Source organism: Oncorhynchus kisutch, linkage group LG9, assembly GCF_002021735.2.
Source record: "Oncorhynchus kisutch isolate 150728-3 linkage group LG9, Okis_V2, whole genome shotgun sequence".
Classification (NCBI taxonomy): domain Eukaryota; kingdom Metazoa; phylum Chordata; class Actinopteri; order Salmoniformes; family Salmonidae; genus Oncorhynchus; species Oncorhynchus kisutch.
This window is the reverse complement of record NC_034182.2, coordinates 27715206-27737289: the sequence shown is the minus strand read 5'-3', so window position 1 is coordinate 27737289 and position 22084 is coordinate 27715206. Positions and strand designations below refer to the sequence as shown.

Here is a 22084-nt window from a genome sequence, read left to right as displayed (position 1 = left end):
GTGGATTTAAGTGCCTGAGCTCGACCAATATTTGTTTCTGAAAGTCAAATGCCCTTTTTCCCATATAATACACAAAAAGTAAAAATGTCTACTTCCATAAGTCCAAAAGGCACAAGATAGTCAGTGCTTGACTAGCGGAGTACCAGCACATCTTTTAAAATATTAGCTCAAAACTATTGTGGAGCTCCTGCACCTAAATATAAACAGTACCGGCACGCAAAATTAGTACCTGAACCTATTTCAATCCAAGTCCTGAAGATTCTAGGAATGACCCATCTATCAATGGAACTACAGAGAGAGAGAGAGTACAAGTACCCTACCTACCACAGGATCTAATGTAAGCAGCCCATTCTACTAGAAGATATAGCCAAATTGTGGCTATTCTAGCAAAATAGCCTATTGTACAGAATAGCCAAATGTCATTATTTCCACGATGACAACATTTTATGTCAGTTGTATATTTATCAATAGCTGGTTGGTTCAAGGGAATATATTGAATGATAAAATAATAGGAGCACACCACTGTATTGGCACATCACTTTATTCCACAGTGTGTAACATACACAACAAGTAGCCTATAATGTCATCTTCAATGCAACAAGAAGTGTGATTACACAAAAAACAAGGTTCTTACAGTGATTTCGAAGTGTAAAAGGTTGACTGTTTTACATAGCAACAACAGTAGTGGGATTAAGTTAATTAAGCTTTTGTTTAAAACACCCAAAAAAAAAGAAATCTAATAGCAACACTGTAAACTATGGACTTCAACTCATGTAACTCTTTGTAGTTTTTGCTTCTGACAAACTATTTGGCTGCTGGACAACAAATACCACAAAGTGCTACCTTTATCGAGGAGTTATACACCTACCAATGACTCTAACGGTGCTCTATAAAGTGGACGTGAGAGAAAGTGGACAAGCCATCATTTAAAATGTAAAGAAAACACACACACACCAATGTCAGTTTTACAGACAGACTTGACCCTGTATCTGCCCAGTCCACAACATCATCGTTGCTCTACACTTGACAGCTCTCTAAGTTGTGATTTACAATAGACATAAAGAGACTGTATGCAATACATATCCAGAGTATTATCTTATATGGTACGTTAATTTAATTGCTGGTAAGATTGGTCTTTGATCTATTGTAGATTAATCAGCATATTTAATGTAATTGCTTTGCTTGATTGTTTTTGCTTAGTTTATAGGTTGATGGTGAATAACATATTGTAATGTATTGTTGATGGAAAATGCCACAAATAGAACTATAAGCTAATGCCAAATTTAATTGCCTTTTTCTTAGTGTTATTGCCCACCATCTAATAATCTTGAGATTTAAAAAAAATAAAAATTCAGATCAAACATATTTTCATTTAAAGAAATCTTTTTTTTTTTTTTAATTTTCCTGAATCACTATCGCAAATTTACAAGCCTTGGTTTGTCATATTTGCTTAAAGCAACAGTCTGAGCTTGCAGAAGCTAATCAAGTAACTTAAACAGGCATTCAATCCTGTTGAAGGTGAAACAGGAATCAGTTGAAAAAAATCACATTGTGCTTCATCACAACAACAATTATACAGTAGTTATAATCATCAATTGACAGGTGGAGAGCTTGGGACTATAAGGTTATATCTGGAAAAAAAGATGATTCTGAGATAATTGGCTTTAAATTTCAAAACCCACTGGTCAGACATTTTTATCTTGTATTTCATTTGAACTTAACAACAGGAATTGGGGAATTATGAGTACTTTGAACAGAAAGAACATGGTTATTTCAATGACAAAATGTTGACAAAAATGCACATACGGTAGAACCTTATAGTCCCAAGCTCTCATGTGATTTTATAGTATTGTATAGGTTCCCGTTTCACCAGATTTCTCACATACTATCAATGGGTGTCTCTTACCTTAGCTTAGAAAGCAGGGAAAGGTGCTATGGGGTCACAGGTAAACACCACATTACTGTTCACACAACTAATGTCAACAACTATAAGATAGTTGGTGAACTGTTAGTTCAGCTACAACCTTTTTGCATTGCATTGGCATCGTTCCAACACTTTGAAAATACATCCTGTCTTCCTCGTTTTGTTAAAGGTAATCACTGATCTGATATTAGTAGATTAATGAGAGCTATGCAAATAATTCCCTAATGTTCACCTATTCAATCATATTAAATCAGTGACTACTTTACTACTGGAAAGGAAAAGAAGAAGGAAAAGTGCATTTTTTAAGTATTGTAACAGGGGCTTTGAGTTGGTTCTTTATCCCTGCATATGTTCTAGGTTGACCTCAGTATTGCAATGGTCAGACGTCAACCCAGTGGGGGGCGGGTGGTGTTTAAGTGTCCCCCTGGGCCAGTTGTTCCAGCGCTGCCCCCTCACAGCGCATGCAGTGGTACCCCATGTCTGCCGTCACATCAAAACATCCCTGGCTGAGGTAGAAATCCAGAGACGGTTTGTTCCAGTCCAGCACGGCGAAGTTGAGCTGGGTGCAGCCGGCGGCCAGGCCCAACTACAGTACAGGGGTGTGTGTGTGTGTGTGTGTGTGTGTGTGTGTGTGTGTGTGTGTGTGTGTGTGTGTGTGTGAGAGTGAGAGTGAGAATGAGAGTGAGAGACAGAGAGACAGAGAGAGAGAGAGAGGAAAATGTCAAAGTCAAATGAGAAAAAAATAGCTTGAGGATAAAATATCGTCACAAACATAAGTAATAACAAACAAAAGCAAAAAGCAATACATAGCGGTGCACACACGGATGGAAACATGCATATTTTGCACTTTGCCTCACGAGAAAAGCAAAGGCTTCAGGATAAACTACAGATGTACATACAGTTGAAGTCGGAAGTTTACATACACTTAGGTTGGAGTCATTAAAACAAGTTTTTCAACCACTACATACATTTCTTGTTAACAAACTATAGTTTTGGCAAGTTGGTTAGAACATCTACTTTGTGCATGACACAAGTAATTTTTCCAACAATTGTTTACAGACAGATTATTTCACTTATAATTCACTGTATCACAATTCCAGTGGGTCAGAAGTTTACATACACTAAGTTGACTGTGCCTTTAAACAGCTTGGAAAATTCCAGAAATGATGTCATGGCTTTAGAAGCTTCTGATCGGCTAATTGAAATCATTTGAGTCAATTGGAGGTGTATTTGTGGATGTATTTCAAGGCCTACCTTCAAACTCAGTGCCTCTTTGCTTGACATCATGGGAAAATCAAAAGAAATCAGCCAAGACATCAGAAATTTTTTTTTAGACCTCCACCATTCTAGTTCATCCTTGGGAGAAATTTTGAAATGCTTGAAGGTACCACATTCATCTGTACAAACAATAGTACACACGTATAAACACCATGGGACCACGCAGCCGTCATACTGCTCAGGAAGGAGACACATTCTGTCTCCTAGAGATGAACGTACTTTGGTGCGAAAAGAGCAAATCAATCCCAGAACAACAGCAAAGGACCTTGTGAAGATGCTGGAGGAAACAGGTACAAAAGTATCTATATCCACAGTAAAACGAGTCCTATATTGACATAACTTGAAGGTCTACTCAGCAAGGAAGAAGCCACTGCTCCAAAGCCGCCATAAAAAAGCCAGACAACGGTTTACAATTGCACATGGGGACAAAGATCTTAGTTTTCGGAGAAATGTCTTCTGGTCTGATGAAACAGAAATACAATGCCTTGCGAAAGTATTCGGCCCCCTTGAACTTTGCGACCTTTTGCCACATTTCAGGCTTCAAACATAAAGATATAAAACTGTATTTTTTTGTGAAGAATCAACAACAAGTGGGACACAATCATGAAGTGGAACGACATTTATTGGATATTTCTAACTTTTTTAACAAATCAAAAACTGAAAAATTGGGCGTGCAAAATTATTCAGCCCCTATGCAGCAAACTCTCTCCAGAAGTTCAGTGAGGATCTCTGAATGATCCAATGTTGACCTAAATGACTAATGATGATAAATACAATCCACCTGTGTGTAATCAAGTCTCCGTATAAATGCACCTGCACTGTGATAGTCTCAGAGGTCCGTTAAAAGCGCAGAGAGCATCATGAAGAACAAGGAACACACCAGGCAGGTCCGAGATACTGTTGTGAAGAAGTTTAAAGCCGGATTTGGATACAAAAAGATTTCCCAAGCTTTAAACATCCCAAGGAGCACTGTGCAAGCGATAATATTGAAATGGAAGGAGTATCAGACCACTGCAAATCTACCAAGACCTGGCCGTCCCTCTAAACTTTCAGCTCATACAAGGAGAAGACTGATCAGAGATGCAGCCAAGAGGCCCATGATCAAAAAGTGTTGTTTAAAGTTTGCCACAAGCCACCTGGGAGACACACCAAACATGTGGAAGAAGGTGCTCTGGTCAGATGAAACCAAAATTGAACTTTTTGGCAACAATGCAAAATGTTATGTTTGGCGTAAAAGCAACACAGCTCATCACCCTGAACATACCATCCCCACTGTCAAACATGGTGGTGGCAGCATCATGGTTTGGGCCTACTTTTCTTCAGCAGGGACAGGGAAGATGGTTCAAATTGATGGGAAGATGGATGGAGCCAAATACAGGACCATTCTGAAAAAGAATGGAGAAGAAAACCTGATGGAGTCTGCAAAAGACCTGAGACTGGGACGGAGATTTGTCTTCCAACAAGACAATGATCCAAAACATAAAGCCAAATCTACAATGGAATGGTTCAAAAATAAACATATCCAGGTGTTAGAATGGCCAAGTCAAAGTCCAGACCTGAATCCAATCGAGAATCTGTGGAAAGAACTGAAAACCGCTGTTCACAAATGCTCTCCATCCAACCTCACTGAGCTCGAGCTGTTTTGCAAGGAGGAATGGGAAAAAATGTCGGTCTCTCGATGTGCAAAACTGATAGAGACATACCCCAAGCGACTTACAGCTGTAATCGCAGCAAAAGGTGGAGCTACAAAGTATTAACTTAAGGGGGCTGAATAATTTTGCACGCCCAATTTTTCTGTTTTTGATTTGTTAAAAAAGTTTGAAATATCCAATAAATGTCGTTCCACTTCATGATTGTGTCCCACTTGTTGTTGATTCTTCACAAAAAAATACAGTTTTAGATCTTTATGTTTGAAGCCTGAAATGTGGCAAAAGGTCGCAAAGTTCAAGGGGGCCGAATACTTTCGCAAGGCACTGTAGGACTATTGGCCATAATGACCATCGTTATGTTTGGAGGGAAAAGGGGGAGGCTTGGAAGCCAAGGAACACGGGGGTGGCAGCATCATGTTGTGGGGGTGATTTGCTGCAGGAGGGACTGGTGCACTTCACAAAATACATAGTATCATGACGCAGAAAAATTATGTGAAAAACATAGTGAAAAACTAAGTTCAAATGTATTTGGCTAAAGTGTATGTCAACTTCCGACTTTAACTGTACATATTCACATTATGCACAAACACACGTGTGCAAAGGTTCATACACATATCAATTGCACTCAAGGGGAAGCTTTGTCAATACAATTACACCCCAGCCAGAGGGTTTAATTATATGGCAAAGTTAAGTAACAGGGCAACATCACCCACCTGAGCTACTTTGCTCATCAGTGCCTTCCCGATACCTTTACCTGTGATGCCAAAAGAGAGACATGCATGAGATATGAACCGTAGGGTTATTGATCGGCTTTATGCGGTTGGTATAAATGAACTGATTAAGCAAAATACAAATCAATGTGCGGTCCACATTTTTCTGTTTGACAAATATTGTTCCTGGAGACCCTCTAGACTAATTTATTTGGGTGCGAGGCCAGTTCTACTTTTAGAATTTGTTTTGTTGTACACTGGTGGAAATGGGAGAGAAGCAGGTGCAAACTGTGCAATCGCTTAGTGGATCAGGCACATGTTGCGTCACACTAGTTTAACAGATGTACAGGAAGTTGACAGCAGGATAGGTGAATTGCAAGACCTCCACGTACAGTGCATTCGGAAAGGTTTCAGACCCTTTGACCTTTTCCACATTATGTTGTTACAGCCTTATTCTAAAATGGATTCATTCGTTTTTTTCCCCTCAGCAATCTACACACTATACCCCTTAATGACAAAGCAAAAACATGTTTTTAGAAAAGTTAGCAAATTTATAATAAAAAATAAAAAAACTGAAATATCACTTTTACATACAGTAAGTATTCAGACCCTTTACTCTGTACTTTGTTGAAGCACCTTCGGCAGCAATTACAGCCTTGAGTCTTCTTGGGTATGACGCTACAAGCTTGACACACCTTTATTTGGAGAGTTTCTCCCATTCTTCTCTGTAGATCCTCTCAAGCTTTGTCAGGTTGAATGGGGAGCGTTGCTGCATAGCTATTTTCAGGTCTCTCTAGAGATGTTCGATCGGGTTCAAGTCCGGGCCACTCAAGGACATTCAGAGTCTTCTCCCGAAGCCACTCCTGCGTTGTCTTGGCTGTGTGTTTAGAGTCGTTGTCCTGTTGGAAGGTAAACCTTCACCCCAGTCTGAGGTCCTGAGGGTTCTCGAGTAAGTTTTCATCAAGGATCTCTCTGTACTTTTCTCCGTTCATCTTTCCTTCGATCCTGACTAGTCTCCCAGTCCCTGTCGCTGAAAAACATCCCCACAGTATGCTCCTGCAACCACCATGCTTCACTGTAGGAATGGTGCCAGGTTTCCTCTAGACGTGACGCTTGGCATTCAGACCAGAGAATCTCATCTCTCATGGACCGAGAGTCCTTTAGGTGCCTTTTGGCAAACTCCAAGAGGGCTGTCATGTGCCTTTTACTGAGGAGTGGCTTCAGCCTGGAAGTGTGCCTTTTACTGAAGAGTACTGCAGAGATGGTTGTCCTTTCGGAAGGGTTTCCCATCTCCACAGAGGAACTCTTGAGTTCTGTCAGAGTGACCATTGGGTTCTTGATCACCTCCCTAACAAACCTGTTTTAACTTTGTCATTATGGGGTATTGTGAGTAGATTGATGAGGAATAAGGCTGGAACGTAACAAAATGTGGGAAAGGTCAAGGGGTCTGATTACTTTCCAAAGGCACTGTATATTCTGAATCCTCCTCTCTTGTTTGATTAAAACAAAACTGGTCAAGACCAAGGCCCATATTCACAAAGCATCTCAGAGTAGGAGTACTGATCTAGAACCAGTTTTTAAATCATGATGATTAAAGGGGTTGGTGGGGAGCGCTGATCCTAGATCAGCACTCCTACTCTGAGACGCTTTGTGAAGACGGGCCCTTAAGTAGCTGTCTAACCTCTGAACTCAGGCATCACATACAGGTCCTCCATGTAGAGGGCCCGTCCTTTCCACGAGCTGTAGGTATAGAAGTAAAGTGCGTAGCCCACCTTGGCATGGCCTGCAAACAAACACACAGGTATCAAGGTCAATAATATATATCATATTGACTGCGCACACCCTTAAAACACACATACATTTATACATGCTGCTCATGCTTGCGGACAGATAGGCAGACCCAAATGCACACATGCGGCCCATCTGCTGGTAAGCAAGCAGGCAGACACTAAGGTCAAGTCTATGTGTCAGCACATACTGTAATACTGAACACACAGAAAAACATGTCCACACACACTTAAAACTCACAAACAAACAAACAGACACACACTCACAGAAGAACTAAAAACCTCTCCCCAGGCGTAGGTACGTGCGCAGGCGCACACACACACGCACACGCACACACACACACACAGCAATAGATGTGAAGAGGTGTCTGTTAATGAAATGAACCAGGTGGCCAGGCAGGCAGCTTCTGTTCTGAATGTGTAAAAAGAGATGTGTTATGGAAGGGAAAGAGTCTGGCAGCTGTTGGAATGCATAATGTTCTTGTTCTGGTGGCTTCATAAAAAAAAAATATGTCAAGCCCCTTAGATGATGAGTGGGCAGAGAGAGAGCAGCATAGTCTGCCCTGACAGACGATGGTTAGGTAACAAAAAGAGAGCTAATTAACATATGGAGCCAGCCTGGTTACTATGATGGGGAGGGTAGATGGAGAAGATGTTATAATATATCTGAAATCATGGAAGTTCATGAAACATGGTTTCTGAATTGGGAAAAGCAAAAACAGCATTGTGGCGACCCATTCTATTTCAGTTTCGTAAATAATTTGAAATTCAATTCATGAATTTAAAGTATAATTTATCTCCAATCTCTTTTTGAAGACATTAATTGAATTACCAGTCACTTTCTGAATTGATGGAGTTCAAAGGGAATTGACCGCAACCCTGGTCATGTCAGCACATAGAAACTGTGTCTATGGTTAGTTCTTCTCTCACCCTCTTTGGTCCTGTGTTGTTCGGGTACTTCTGCGACGATACCATGAAAGAATGGGTTTTTAATGAACCCATCCTGCTCCAAATCTGGATGAGAGAGATGACAAAGATACAGAACAGAAAGGGTTAAAGTGATCTACACTAAGAAAAAAAGGATTCCAAAAGGATTCTGCGACTGTCCCCATAGGAGAACACTTTTTGGTTCTAGATAGAACCCCTTTTGGTTCCAGGTAGAACTTTTTGGGGTTTCATGTAGAACCTTCTGCTGAAAGGGTTCTAAATAGAACCCAAAAGGATTCTACCTGGAACCAAAACGGGGTTCTTTAAAGGGTTCTCCTATGGGGGCAGCCAAAGAACCCTTTTTGTTTCTAGATAGCACCTTTTTTCGAAGAGTGTAAACTCATCATTGAGTGAAAGAAAAAGTATGTTAAAATATGGCATTTAAATTACAAAAAATGTAATTGGGATTTTTTTAAATAGCTGGAATGGATTAATCTACCTTTCTGTGTAACTTTCACTTGGTCCAATACCTTCTCATATTCAGCCAGTTCCTGAGGACACATGAGGACATAAAATACACATTAGGCCTAACAAAATGGCATTAGTGTTATTGATTCCAAACATAACTTTGATTTAGCACTGAGACTATCATAGAAGGCTTGTATTCTTAATAAGGCACAAGTGAGTGCATGGATACAGGCCTTAGCTGTGGTATATTGTCCATATACCACAACCCCGAGGTGCCTTATTGCTAATATAAACTGGTTACAACCAGAGCAGTAAACCGTGGTATACGGGTTATACCACGGCTGTCAGCCAATCAGCATTCAGGACTCGAATCCCCCAGTTTATAAAAGACTCTCACACTAGGGACACGTTTTTTTTGTTGCAAAACGTTTTGCGTTTGGAGTAAACGTTTGCCGTTGTAAAAAGTTTTACAACAGACCAAACGTTTTGCAACAGAATCTGACTAATGAATAGACCCCAGGACACGTTTTGGAAGGTTCCGGTAGAAATACATAATATAGAACAAACATTCATCTCCCCGATATATAGACCAAGGAACCACGTTGGCTCCATTTATGGCATTTGGTCCAACGTTCAACAACGTTTGGCAACATAACGGGGCCAGGTTTGAAAAAAACATTTGTATAAAAAGAACTGTACAAATATGGCTACTGTATTATCGAATAAGACTATTTTGTTTTACCAGACAAAGAATGGATACAATGTAGCCTAACAGTAGCTGCAAACAAATTATTTTATTTCTCATGATGAGGAGCAGCGATCTATGTATTGTGGATACTGACGTAATATTTCTATGCAAATATATCATTCATGTCTCCAAATTCCAAGCACGTGCGGGGCGGCCATGCACACGCGCATTTGTGACAGCTCACCAAGATCATCCGCGCGATATCTTTGCAGTCTTCTAGCGTAGAAGCACGAATGGAGAAATCCATATTATGAAATATATATCAAGGATGTAGAATATTAAAAGACAGGCAGAGGTCAGACCAAGGTACAGTAATCCGGAAAAGTGCAGGAACGTGATAAACTCGCTTTTACATCACAACCGTAAAGTCTAGGCTGTTAATAATTTAATAGCGCCCTCCGTGCGTAGGTGGCGACCGTGGGAACTCGTCAGGAAACGCAGTCAACCCGAGTAGCATCAGTGGACCTCGAAATTATACTGGGCCTACATAATATTAATTTCGAACAAAAAAAGCACGAATTGGAAGAACATGGACAAAGTCATTGCCTACACTGAGGAACATCGTTGCAGTTTTAACCCTATCAGTCCCGAGGCCCCAGCAAAAATCATCTTTTCATTTATCTGACTTTCAATTATCTGTATGCCCAGACCTTATATTTAGCCTAACAATTGTATTTTCAGGACAACCAGGGATACAAGTACAACACAAAACAATTTGACATAAACAGTTGCATTTATGACTTTTATTGACAAACGGTCTCAGTGGGAAATTAATATACAATTAGCTAGTGACAACTGTGTGGAGTTTGGCGTTTGTGACAGCAACTATGTGAGCTTATTACAATATTATAGGCACTATGTCCTTGGATTTCCTATGATCTCCTATGTAGAAGGACCCCTTCCTTTCTAATGACTTGTGAGCGTCATAGAGCAAAACATGTTACATGTTTGTGTCAGCTTTTCGTAGATAACCCTTGGGGATCCGCCCTTGTCTCATAAACACTGCTCGATCTCAGCCCGGTTTAAAATTCTTTGCACATCTGCTGAGACATCCATTACATTTAGCATTTTGAAATATGTGTGTAATGCCAAATCAAATCACATTTCATTCGTCACATGCTTTGTTAACTACAGGTGTAGTTTAACAGTGAAATGCTTACTTACGGGCCCTTCCCAACAATTCAGAGTGAAAGAAAATAGAGAAATAATAGAAAAGTAAAACACGTAACTATAAATACACAACGAGTAACGATAAATTGGCTATATAAACGAGGTATCAGGGGTACTATCTAATTGAGGTAGATATGTAAATACTGTATAACTAGGAATGAAGTGACATATAATCAACAGTAGCAGCAGCATACACTACCATTCAAAGGTTTGGGATCACTTAGAAATGTCCTTGTTTTTGAAAGAAAAGCAATTTTTTGTCCATTAAAATATCATCAAATTGATCAGAAATACAGTGCAGACATTGTGAATGTTGTAAATGTCTATTGTAGCTGGAAACGGCAGATTTTTTAGGGAATATCTACATAGGCGTACAAAGGCTCATTATCAGCAACCATCACTCCTGTGTTCCAATTGCACGTTGTTTTAGCTAATCCAAGTTTATCATTTTAAAAGGCTAATTGATCATTAGAAAACCCTTCTGCAATTATGTTAGCACAGCTGAAAACTGTTGTTCTGATTAAAGAAGCAATAAAACTGACGTTCTTTAGACTAGAATATCTGGAGCATCAGCATTTGTGGGTTTGATTACAGGCTCAAAATGTCCAGAAACAAATAACTTTCTTCCGAAACTCGTCAGTCTATTCTTGTTCTGAGAAATGAAGGCTATTCCATGCAAGTAATTGTCAAGAAATTGAAGATGTACTACTCCCTTCACAGAACAGAGCAAACTGACTCCTCACAACTCCTCAACTGGCAAAACACCAGTCTCAACGTCAACAGTGAAGAGGTGACTCGGGGATGCTGGCCTTCTAGGCAGGTGGGGCATATAGAGTTGAAGTTGGAAGTTTACACACACTTAGGTTGGAGTCATTAAAACGTATTTTTCAACAACTCCACAAATTTCTTGTTAACAAACTATAGTTTTGGCAAGTTGGTTAGGACATCTACTTCGTGCATGACACAAGTAATTTTTCCAACAATTGTTTACAGACAGATTATTTCATCACTTATAATTCACAGCATCACAATTCCAGTAAATCAGAAGTAAACATACACTAAGTTGACTGTGCCTTTAAACAGCTTGGAAAATTCCAGAAAATGATGTCATGGCTTTAGAAGCTTCTGATTGACATCATTTGAGTCAATTGGAGGTGTAGCTGTGGATGCATTTCAAGGCCTACCTTCAAACTCAGTGCCTCTTTGCTTGACATCATGGGAAAATCAAAAGAAATCAGCCGACCTGAGAAAAACAATTGTAGACCTCCACAAGTCTAGTTCATCCTTGGGAGCAATTTCCAAACGCCTGAAGGTACCACATTCACCTGTACAAACAATAGTACACAAGTATAAACACCATGGGACCATGCAACCGCCATACTGCTCAGGAAGGAGACGCGTTCTGTCTTCTAGAGATGAGCGTACTTTGGTGCGAAAAGTGAAAATCAATCCCAGAACAACAGCAAAGGACCTTGTGAAGATGCTGGAGGAAACAGGTACAAAAGTATCTATATCCACAGTAAAACGACTCCTATATCGACATAACCTGAAAGGCCGCTCAGCAAGGAAGAAGCCACTGCTCCAAAAAAGCCAGACTACGGTTTGCAACTGCAAATGTCCTCCGGTCTGATGAAACTAAATTAGAACTGTTTGGAGGAAAAATGGGGACGCTTGCAAGACGAAGAACACCCTCCCAACCATGAAGCACGGGGGTGGCAGCATCATGTTGTGGGGGTGCTTTGTTGCAGGAGGGACTAGTACACTTCACAAAATATATGGCATCATGATTATGTGGATATATTGAAGCAACATCTCAAGACATCAGTTATAGCTTGGTCGCAAATGGATCTTCCAAATGGACAATGACCCCAAGCATACTTCCAAAGTTGTGGCAAAATGGCTTAATGGCAACAAAGTCAAGGTATTAGAGTGGCCATCACAAAGCCCTGACCTCAATCCTATAGAACATTTGTGGGCAGAACTGAAAAAGCATGTGCGAGCAAGGATGCCTACAAACTTGACTCAGTTACACCAGCTCTGTCAGGAGGAATGGCCAAAATTCACCCAACTTATTGTGGGAAGCTTGTGGAAGACTACCTGAAATGTTTGACCCAAGTTAAACAATTTAAAGGCAATGCTACCAAATACTAATTGAGTGTATGTACACTTCTGACCCACTGGGAATGTGACTCACATCCGTCATCATGAAGTGCTTTGAGAGACTAGTCAAGGACCATATCACCTCCACCCTACCTGACACCCTAGACCCACTCCAATTTGCTTACCACCCAAATAGGTCCACAGACGATGCAATCTCAACCACACTGCACACTGCCCTAACCCATCTGGACAAGAGGAATACCTATGTGAGAATGCTGTTCATCGACTACAGCTCGGCATTCAACACCATAGTACCCTCCAAGCTCGTCATCAAGCTCGAGACCCTGGGTCTCGACCCCGCCCTGTGCAACTGGGTACTGGACTTCCTGACGGGCCGCCCCCAGGTGGTGAGGGTAGGCAACAACATCTCCTCCCCGCTGATCCTCAACACTGGGGCCCCACAAGGGTGCGTTCTGAGCCCTCTCCTGTACTCCCTGTTTACCCACGACTGCGTGGCCACGCACGCCTCCAACTCAATCATCAAGTTTGCGGACGACACAACAGTGGTAGGCTTGATTACCAACAACGACGAGACGGCCTACAGGGAGGAGGTGAGGGCCCTCGGAGTGTGGTGTCAGGAAAATAACCTCACACTCAACGTCAACAAAACTAAGGAGATGATTGTGGACTTCAGGAAACAGCAGAGGGAACACCCCCCTATCCACATCGATGGAACAGTAGTGGAGAGGGTAGCAAGTTAAGTTCCTTGGCATACACATCACAGACAAACTGAATTGGTCCACTCACACAGACAGCATCGCCTCTTCAACCTCAGGAGGCTGAAGAAATTCGGCTTGTCACCAAAAGCACTCACAAACTTCTACAGATGCACAATCGAGAGCATCCTGGCGGGCTGTATCACCGCCTGGTATGGCAACTGCACCGCCCTCAACCGTAAGGCTCTCCAGAGGGTAGTGAGGTCTGCACAACGCATCACCGGGGGCAAACTACCTGCCCTCCAGGACACCTACACCACCCGATGCTACAGGAAGGCCATAAAGATCATCAAGGACATCAACCACCCGAGCCACTGCCTGTTCACCCCGCTGTCATCCAGAAGGCGAGGTCAGTACAGGTGCATCAAAGCTGGGGCCGAGAGACTGAAAAACAGCTTCTATCTCAAGGCCATCAGACTGTTAAACAGCCACCACTAACATTGAGTGGCTGCTGCCAACACAATGTCAATGACACTGACTCAACTCCAGCCACTTTAATAATGGGAATTGATGGGAAATGATGTAAATATATCACTAGCCACTTTAAACAATGCTACCTTATATAATGTTACTTACCCTACATTATTCATCTCATATGCATACGTATATACTGGACTCTATATCATCGACTGCATCCTTATGTAATACATGTATCACTAGCCACTTTAACTATGCCACTTTGTTACATACTCATCTCATATGTTATACTGTACTCGATATCATCTACTGTATCTTGCCTATGCTGCTCTGTACCATCACTCATTCATATATCCTTATGTACATATTCCTTATCCCCTTACACTGTGTATAAGACAGTAGTTTTTTTGTTTTGTTTTTTGGAATTGTTAGTTAGATTACTTGTTCGTTATTACTGCATTGTCGGAACTAGAAGCACAAGCATTTCGCTACACTCGCATTAACATCTGCTAACCATGTGTATGTGACAAATAAAATTTGATTTGATTTGATTTGATGAAAGGAATGAAAGCTGAAATAAATCACTCTACTATTATTCTGACGTTTCACATTCTTAAAATTAAGTCGTGATCCTAACTGACCTAAAACAGGGCATTTTTACTAGGATTAAATGTCAGGGATTGTGAAAAACTGAGTTTAAATGGATTTGGCTAAGGTGTATGTAAACTTCCAACTTCAACTGTATATAAACTGTATTTTGGTCAATGCCACTCATCCTAATATTCACACATTTCTTAATTCCATTCTTTTACTTTTAGATTTGTGTGTATTGTTGTGAATTGTCAGATACTACCGCACTGTTGGAGCTAGGAACACAAGTATTTCACTACACCCACAATAACATCTGCTAAATATGTATATGTGACCAAAAACATTTGATTTGATTTGATTTAATTTGATTAGATTACATTTTTGAGCCCCAACTGTTTAGCTAAAAGATACGATTTTTATTTTATTATTATTGTTTTTTAGCCTGTTTTTCATGTTATTTTGACATTAATACCTGTCACATATCAGTTTGCAAACAATGTAAAACATTTTTATTGAGTTAAAACCATGGTCTCTTTTTTGCTTTCTTGAATAAGGCAGTTCCAAAATGCAGGTTTTTCAGCCTAGCTCAGTGCTTCCTGTGGTGGAGGGGCAGCCAGTTGAAAATATCAAGCGTTGCAAAGCAATCACTATTTTGCTTCCCCTGTCTTCTATTCCGTGGAGAGGGTGTGTGGTCCAAACCTGGGTTTAAGGATCTCTTTTCCAAGTTTAAAAGGATAAATATTCACAAGCAACTTCATGGGCCAGAAAAGGTTGAATGCATTGGCCATACTGCCAATCCAGCATGACTTCTGCCATGTTCAAAACAACTGGAAACTTGGAACTGGGAAATCTTAGAATTCAGTGAGTTCAAGACTACTGGGAACTTTGAAAAAAACGAGCTCCGACTGTTTTGAACAGTCATCCAACAGCCTATAGCCTGTTTTAGAGAAATGTCAGCATCGAATATTGTAAGAGCTTTCATTGTCTGCTTACATACCCCCTTTATTTATCTTACGGTTCTGACTTGGTGTATAGGGAAAACACAAAGAACGGCCCATGTTCTGAATACTGTCGCTGTACATTTCAAAAGTGCTGAACAAGTAGTTATATTGACTATGTCCGTCTTAGCTCGCTCATTAATGTCTTAATCGAAATTATAGATCGCCTTATTCACTTATGCCATAGTTTGTACATCTCAATTGTTATAGGCTTTTTGCTTATATACAGTACAAGTCAAAAGTTTGGACACACCTACTCATTCTTTGTTCTTTATTTTGACTATTTTCTAAATTGTCAAATAATATTGAAGAGCTCAAAACGATGAAATAATACATGTGGAATCATGTAGTGACCAAAAAAGTGTTAACCAAATCAAAATATATTTATATTTTAGATTCTTTAAAGTAGCCAACCTTTGCCTTGATGACAGCTTTACACATTCTTGGCATTCTCTCAACCAGCTTCACCTGAAATGCATTTCAAATTGTCGTGAAGGAGTTCCCACATATACTGAGCACTTGTTGGCTGCTTTTCCTTCACTCTGCAGTCCAACTCATCCCAAACGGGTTGAAGTCGGGTGATTGTGGAAGCCAGGTCATCTGAGACAGCACTCCATCACTCTCCTTCTTGGTCAAATAGCCTTTATACAGCCTGGAGGTGTGTGGGTTCATTGTCCTGTTGAAAAACAAATGATAGTCCTACTAAGCGCAAACCAGATGGGATGGTGTATCGCTGCAGACTGCTGTGGTAGCCATGCTGGTTAACTGTGCCTTGAATTGTAAATACATCACTGACAGTGTCCCCAGCAAAGCACCCCCACACTATCAAACCTCCTTCTCCTGTCACGCCCTGGCCATAGAGAGGCTTTTATTCTCTATTTTGGTTAGGCCAGGGTGTGACTAGGGTGGGCATTCTATGTTTTATATTTCTTTGTTGTTTGGCCGGGTGTGGTCCTCAATCGGAGGCAGCTGTCTATCAATGTCTCTGATTGAGAACCATACTTAGGTAGCCTTTTCCCACTGGGTTTTGTGGGTAGTTGTTTTCTGTTTTTGTTGTCTGCACCAGACAGAACTGTTTCGGTCATTCTCTTTGTTGTTCAGTTCAAATAAAAAAGATGAACATGTACCACGCTGCACCTTGGTCCTCACCTTCTTCCACCAACAGCCGTTGCACCTCCATGCTTCACGGTGGGAACCACACATGTGGAGATCCTCCTTTCACCTACTCTGCATCTTACAAAGACATGTCGGTTGGAAACAAAAATCTCAAATTTGGACTCATCAAACCAAGGACAGATTTCCATTGCTAATGTCCTTTGCTCGTGTTTCTTGGCCCAAGCAAGACTCTTCTTTTTATTGGTCTCCTTTAGTAGTGGTTTCTTTGCAGCAATTTGACTATGAAGGCCTGATACACGCAGCCTCATCTGAACAGTTGATGTTGAGATGTGTCTGTTACTTGCACTCTGTGACACATTTTTTTGGGCTGTAATGTCTGAGGCTGGTAACTCTAATGAACTTATCCTCTTCAGCAGAAGTAACTCTGGGTCTTCCTTTCCTGTGGCGGTCCTCATGAGAGCCAGTTTCATCATAGCGCTTGATAGTTTTTGCGACTGCGCTTGAAGAAACTTTCAAAGTTATTTTTTTGTTGTTGAGTTTTTACCCCTTTTTCTCCCCAATTTCGTGGTGTCCAATTGTTGTAGTAGCTACTATCTTGTCTCATCGCTACAACTCCCGTACGGGCTCGGGAGAGACAAAGGTTGAAAGTCATGCGTCCTCCGATACACAACCCAACCTAGCCGCACTGCTTTTTAACACAGCGCGCATCCAACTCGGAAGCCAGCCGCACCAATGTGTTGGAGGAAACACCGTGCACCTGGCAACCTTGGTTAGTGCACACTGCGCCCGGCCCGCCACAGGAGTCGCTGGTGTGCGATGAGACAAGGACATCCCTACCGACCAAGCCCTCCCTAACCCGGACGACGCTAGGCCAATTGTGCGTCGCCCCTTTCAAAGTTATTGAAATGTTCCGCACTGACCTTCATGTCTGTGTTCTCTGTTTGTCCGTTGCCAGTTTGTCCGTTGTCCGTTGCCAGTTTGTCTTGTCAAGCATACCCGTGTGTTTTTCCATGGTCCTGTTTTTCCAAGTCTGTTTATTAGCTCTCCCTGTTCCAACCTGTTCTGCCTGCTTTGACACTGAGCCCACCTGCCTCACCATTCAGCCTGCTCTGACCTCGAGCCTGCCTGCTCCCCTGTACCTTTCGGACTCTGACCTGGTTAATGAACTTCTGCCTGTCCCTTGTATTTTAATAAATATCAGAGACTAGAACCATCTGCCTCCTGGGTACGCATCTGGGTCTCGCCCTGTGCCATTATCGTACGAACTGGCCATGACTGACCCAGCAGACTCGGACCAGCCACCATTGAAAAACATGAAGAGCTACATCAGAGCCTTATGGAAGGTCTCCATACGCTGTTGGGTACATCATGACCAGGATTTCAAGACGTTACTAGAATAATTCTGTGGACTATCGATCAGGCAGCATGCCACAACGGAGACCTCCCAGACTCAGTAATTCCCCTGCCAGTGATTTTGTACAGCCTACCCCGGCTTCCCGAAAACCCTGCTTACTTTCTCCTGAGCTCTATTTTGGGGGTCCTGGAACCTGCCGGGCGTTTCTTTCCCAGTGCTACCTCATCTTTGAGTTGCAGCCCTCTTTGTTCCCTTCATCCTGTTTGAGAATAGCCTTTCATATGACGATAATGTCTGGTAGGGCGCTCTCCTGGGCTATGGCGGCTTGAGAGCAACTATCCGCCATTTGCCTTAATTTGGAAGATTTAATTTCAGGGGTGAGGAAGGTATTAGATTCTCCGGTGTCTGGGAGAGAGGCGGCCCAAAAGCTACTTTGATTACGTCAATACCCCGTAGTGTGGCAGACTATGCAGTAGACTTGGAACCCGGATACTCTGTTTGATACCTTTCTTCATGGACTATCTGAGGAGACTAAAGACGAGCTCGCAACTCGGGCGTTACCCCTGGACATCGACTTCCTCATAGCCTTAACAATAAGGATCGATGTACGGGAGTGCAGGAGGGAGACGAGGTCTGTTTTCGGCCACACTCGTTCGTCCAAGGCTGCTCGTTCGCCCCCGAAGAACCCCAGAAGTCCCTGATGCCTGCATTTCCGAGAGGATTTGAAGGTACCGGACAACCCTCGGGAATCATCGGGAACGAGTGACTAGTTTTCTACTGTGCCTACGCAAAGGGGCAGAGCTAGGTTGTCACCTCAGCAACGGCTACAGAGGCTTAACTCCAACAGTTGCCTGTATTGTGGTGCAACAGGACATTGCAATTCCGCCTGTCCACGATGGCGGAAACATTATGTACCAAAAAAGTTAAGATCAGCGCAAAAAAAAAAAAAAAAAAACATAATTGGTCAGGAGCCTGTAAGACAGCTGCTATTCATTGCAGCGTCATTCTCACAAAACGTGTATCAAATATGTATAGAAAAAATATATCAACAATGTTTTGTGGTGGTTATATTTGGGCTTGTGCACCATACCTGTAGCTTATAAAAGAACAACACTTTATAACACTTCTACTTGGCATATCATCACCTGGTTAAATATTAGACCCATAACTGTGACAAAGTACAGGGATTTTCAACCTGGAATAGGGGTAGATGTAAAATAATACATGTAAATCTGTCTCCCTCCATGCAATGTTACATTTCGTATTGGTATGTATTAATTTGTGGATGTCCATCGTCCATTTCATATGATATGTTACAAATTACAATTCGTATGATATGATACGAATTACAATTTGTTATGGCTAATGTTGGCTAGGTGGCTAATGCTAACGTTAGCTAGGTGGCTAAAGTTATTTAGGCTAGGGGTTAGGGGTTAAGGTTAGGTTGGGAGTTAGGTTAACTTCTTGCGTCGAGCCATCCCGGATCCGGGATCGTGAATACAGCCTCAAGCTCATTACCATAACGCAACGTTAACTATTCATGAAAATCGCAAATGAAATGAAATTAATATGCTAGCTCTCAAGCTTAGCCTTTTGTTAACAACACTGTAATCTTAGATTTTCAAAATATGCTTCTCAACCATAGCAAAACAAGCATTTGTGTAACAGCTAGCGCACCTAGCGTAGCAGTTAGCGTTAGCAGGCAACATTTTCACAAAAACCAGAAAATCATTCAAATAAAATCAATACCTTTGAAGAACTTCAGATGTTTTCAATGAGGAGACTCTCAGTTAGATAGCAAATGCTCAGTTTTTCCTGAAAGATTATTTGTTTAGGAGAAATCGCTCCGTTTGGTGCGTCATTTTTAGCTACGAAAAAAACCTGTATCCAGGAGTGTAATTATCCCCGCAGCTCATTAGCATAACACAACGTTAGCTATTCATGAAAATCGCAAATGAAATGAAATTAATATGCTAGCTCTCAAGCTTAGCCTTTTGTTAACAACACTGTCATCTCAGATTTTCAAAATATGCTTCTCAACCATTGCAAAATAAGCATTTGTGTAACAGCTAGCGCGGCTAGCGTAGCATTTAGCGTCAGCATCAGCAGACAACATTTTCACAAAAACCAGAAAATCATTCAAATAAAATCATTACCTTTGAAGAACTTCAGAAGTTTTCAATGAGGAGACTCTCAGTTAGATAGCAAATGCTCAGTTTTTCCTGAAAGATGATTTGTTTAGGAGAAATTTCTCCATTTGGTGAGTCACGTTTGGCTACCAAAAGAAAAAGAAAATTCAGTCTTCAAAACGCCAAACTTTTTTTCAAATTAACTCCATAATATCGACTGAAACATGGTAAACGTTGTTTAGAATCAATCCTCAAGGTGTTTTTCACATATCTCTTCATGATATATCGTTTGTTGAAAGCCTTCTCTCTCCTCTCAATCACTGGATGACTGCGTGCAGCTTGTAGATTACGCACCAAATTAGACAAAGGACACGGGGCGGACCCCTGGAAAATGTAGTCTCTTATGGCCAATCTTCCAATGATATGCCTACAAATACGTCACAATGCTGCAGACACCTTGGAGAAACGATAGGAAGGGCAGGCTCATTCCCGGCGCATTCACAGCCATATAAGGAGACAATAGAAAACAGAGCTTCGAAAATTCTGCCCATTTCCTGGTTGAAGTATTATCTTGGTTTTGCCTGTAGCATGAGTTCTGTGGCACTCACAGATAATATCTTTGCAGTTTTGGAAACCTTAGAGTGTTTTCTTTCCAAAGCTGCCAATTATATGCATAGTCGAGCATCTTTTCGTGACAAAATATTGCACTTAAAACGGGCACGTTTCTTTATTCATAAATTAAAAGAGCGCCCCCTATATCCAAGAAGTTAATAGGGTTAAGGTTAGGGGAAGGGTTAGCTAACATGCCAAGTAGCTAAAAAGTAGTAAGTAGTTGCTAATTAGCTAAAAAGCTATATTTCCCCATGATGATATTGGAACGTGCAACCTTTAGGTTGATAGACATTTGCATTATAAGCCCAACTATCCACCCCGTCTAACCACCCTCCTTTCATGTTTGCCTTAAATAACCTTCTGTCTTATGTAAAAATACCTAATTTAACATTTCATACTAATTTCAGTGTCCTGGATTTACATTTAGTATGTTACGTCTAGTCTGAGACCCGGCTGCAGATTTTATCCCTAAAAATAGAAAAGGGGTAGTGGTTGGGTGTAAAAATAGATTTGACACAGAGGGGTTTTCACAGTACAGGGCATTGAGTAGGTACAGACAGGGTGTGGGGAGGAAACGGGAAGGAGGGGGCGCGCGAGCTTCGATGCCGTCATTATAAGACTCTACCCTTGAAAAATGGTGACTTGTGTCTAAAATAACACTTACGTTCAAGCCAGGGAGTGAGGTTTCGTTCTAGACGGACTAACGGCTCTTTCTTTCATTTGACGTAAGCAAAGGCAGAGCTTGCCACTGTTCCCATCAGCCTCTCTGGGCCCTGCTGATGACGCGCGCGCGCGAGAACCCGAAAGGTTTTTTATAGACTCACTAGAGAATTCAACAGTTGTGTAAAGTATTTAAGTAAAAATACGTTAATGTACTAAGTAGTGTTTTTGGGTATCTGCACTTTACTTTACTATTCATATTTTTTTTAACAATTTATACTTTTAATCATCTACATTCCTAAAGAAATAATGTACTTTTTACTCCTTACATTTTCCATGACATCCAAAAGTACTGGTTACATTTTGAATGCTTAGCAGGACAGGAAAATTGTCTAATTCATGCACTTATCAAGAGAACATCCATGGTCCTCCCTACTGCCTCTGATCTTGTGACTCACTAAACACAAATGCTTTCTTAAATTATGTCTGAGTGTTGAACTGTGCCCCTGGCTATCCATACATTTTTTTTAAATAAAGAAAATCATGTCTGGTTTGCTTAATATAAGACATTTTAAATGATTGATACTTAAGTACATTTAAAACCAAATACTTTTAGACTTTTATTCAAGTAGTATTTTACTGGGTGACTCACTTACTTGAGTAATTTAAA

General features: G+C 41.2%; 1 protein-coding gene across 2 annotated transcripts; it reads right to left on the bottom strand.

The window, feature by feature from the left end:
• Positions 1-525: 525 nt before the first annotated feature.
• sat2a.1 (spermidine/spermine N1-acetyltransferase family member 2a, tandem duplicate 1) lies at positions 526-21540 on the bottom strand. Of its 2 annotated transcripts, none has more exons than XR_004211051.1 (6): positions 21419-21540; positions 8775-8826; positions 8279-8362; positions 7243-7344; positions 5565-5605; positions 526-2510 (listed from the first exon to the last, which is right to left on the bottom strand). XR_004211051.1 is itself a non-coding variant. In XM_020491492.2 (6 exons), the coding sequence occupies exons 1-6, from the start codon at positions 9736-9738 to the stop codon at positions 2337-2339; spliced, it is 516 nt and encodes a 171-aa protein (XP_020347081.1). In that variant the 5' UTR covers positions 9739-9939; the 3' UTR covers positions 526-2336. The 2 variants fall into 2 exon arrangements, 1 of the variants encoding a protein (XP_020347081.1); XM_020491492.2 differs by lacking the exon at positions 21419-21540 and adding an exon at positions 9676-9939.
• Between the last annotated feature and the right edge of the window lie 544 nt (positions 21541-22084).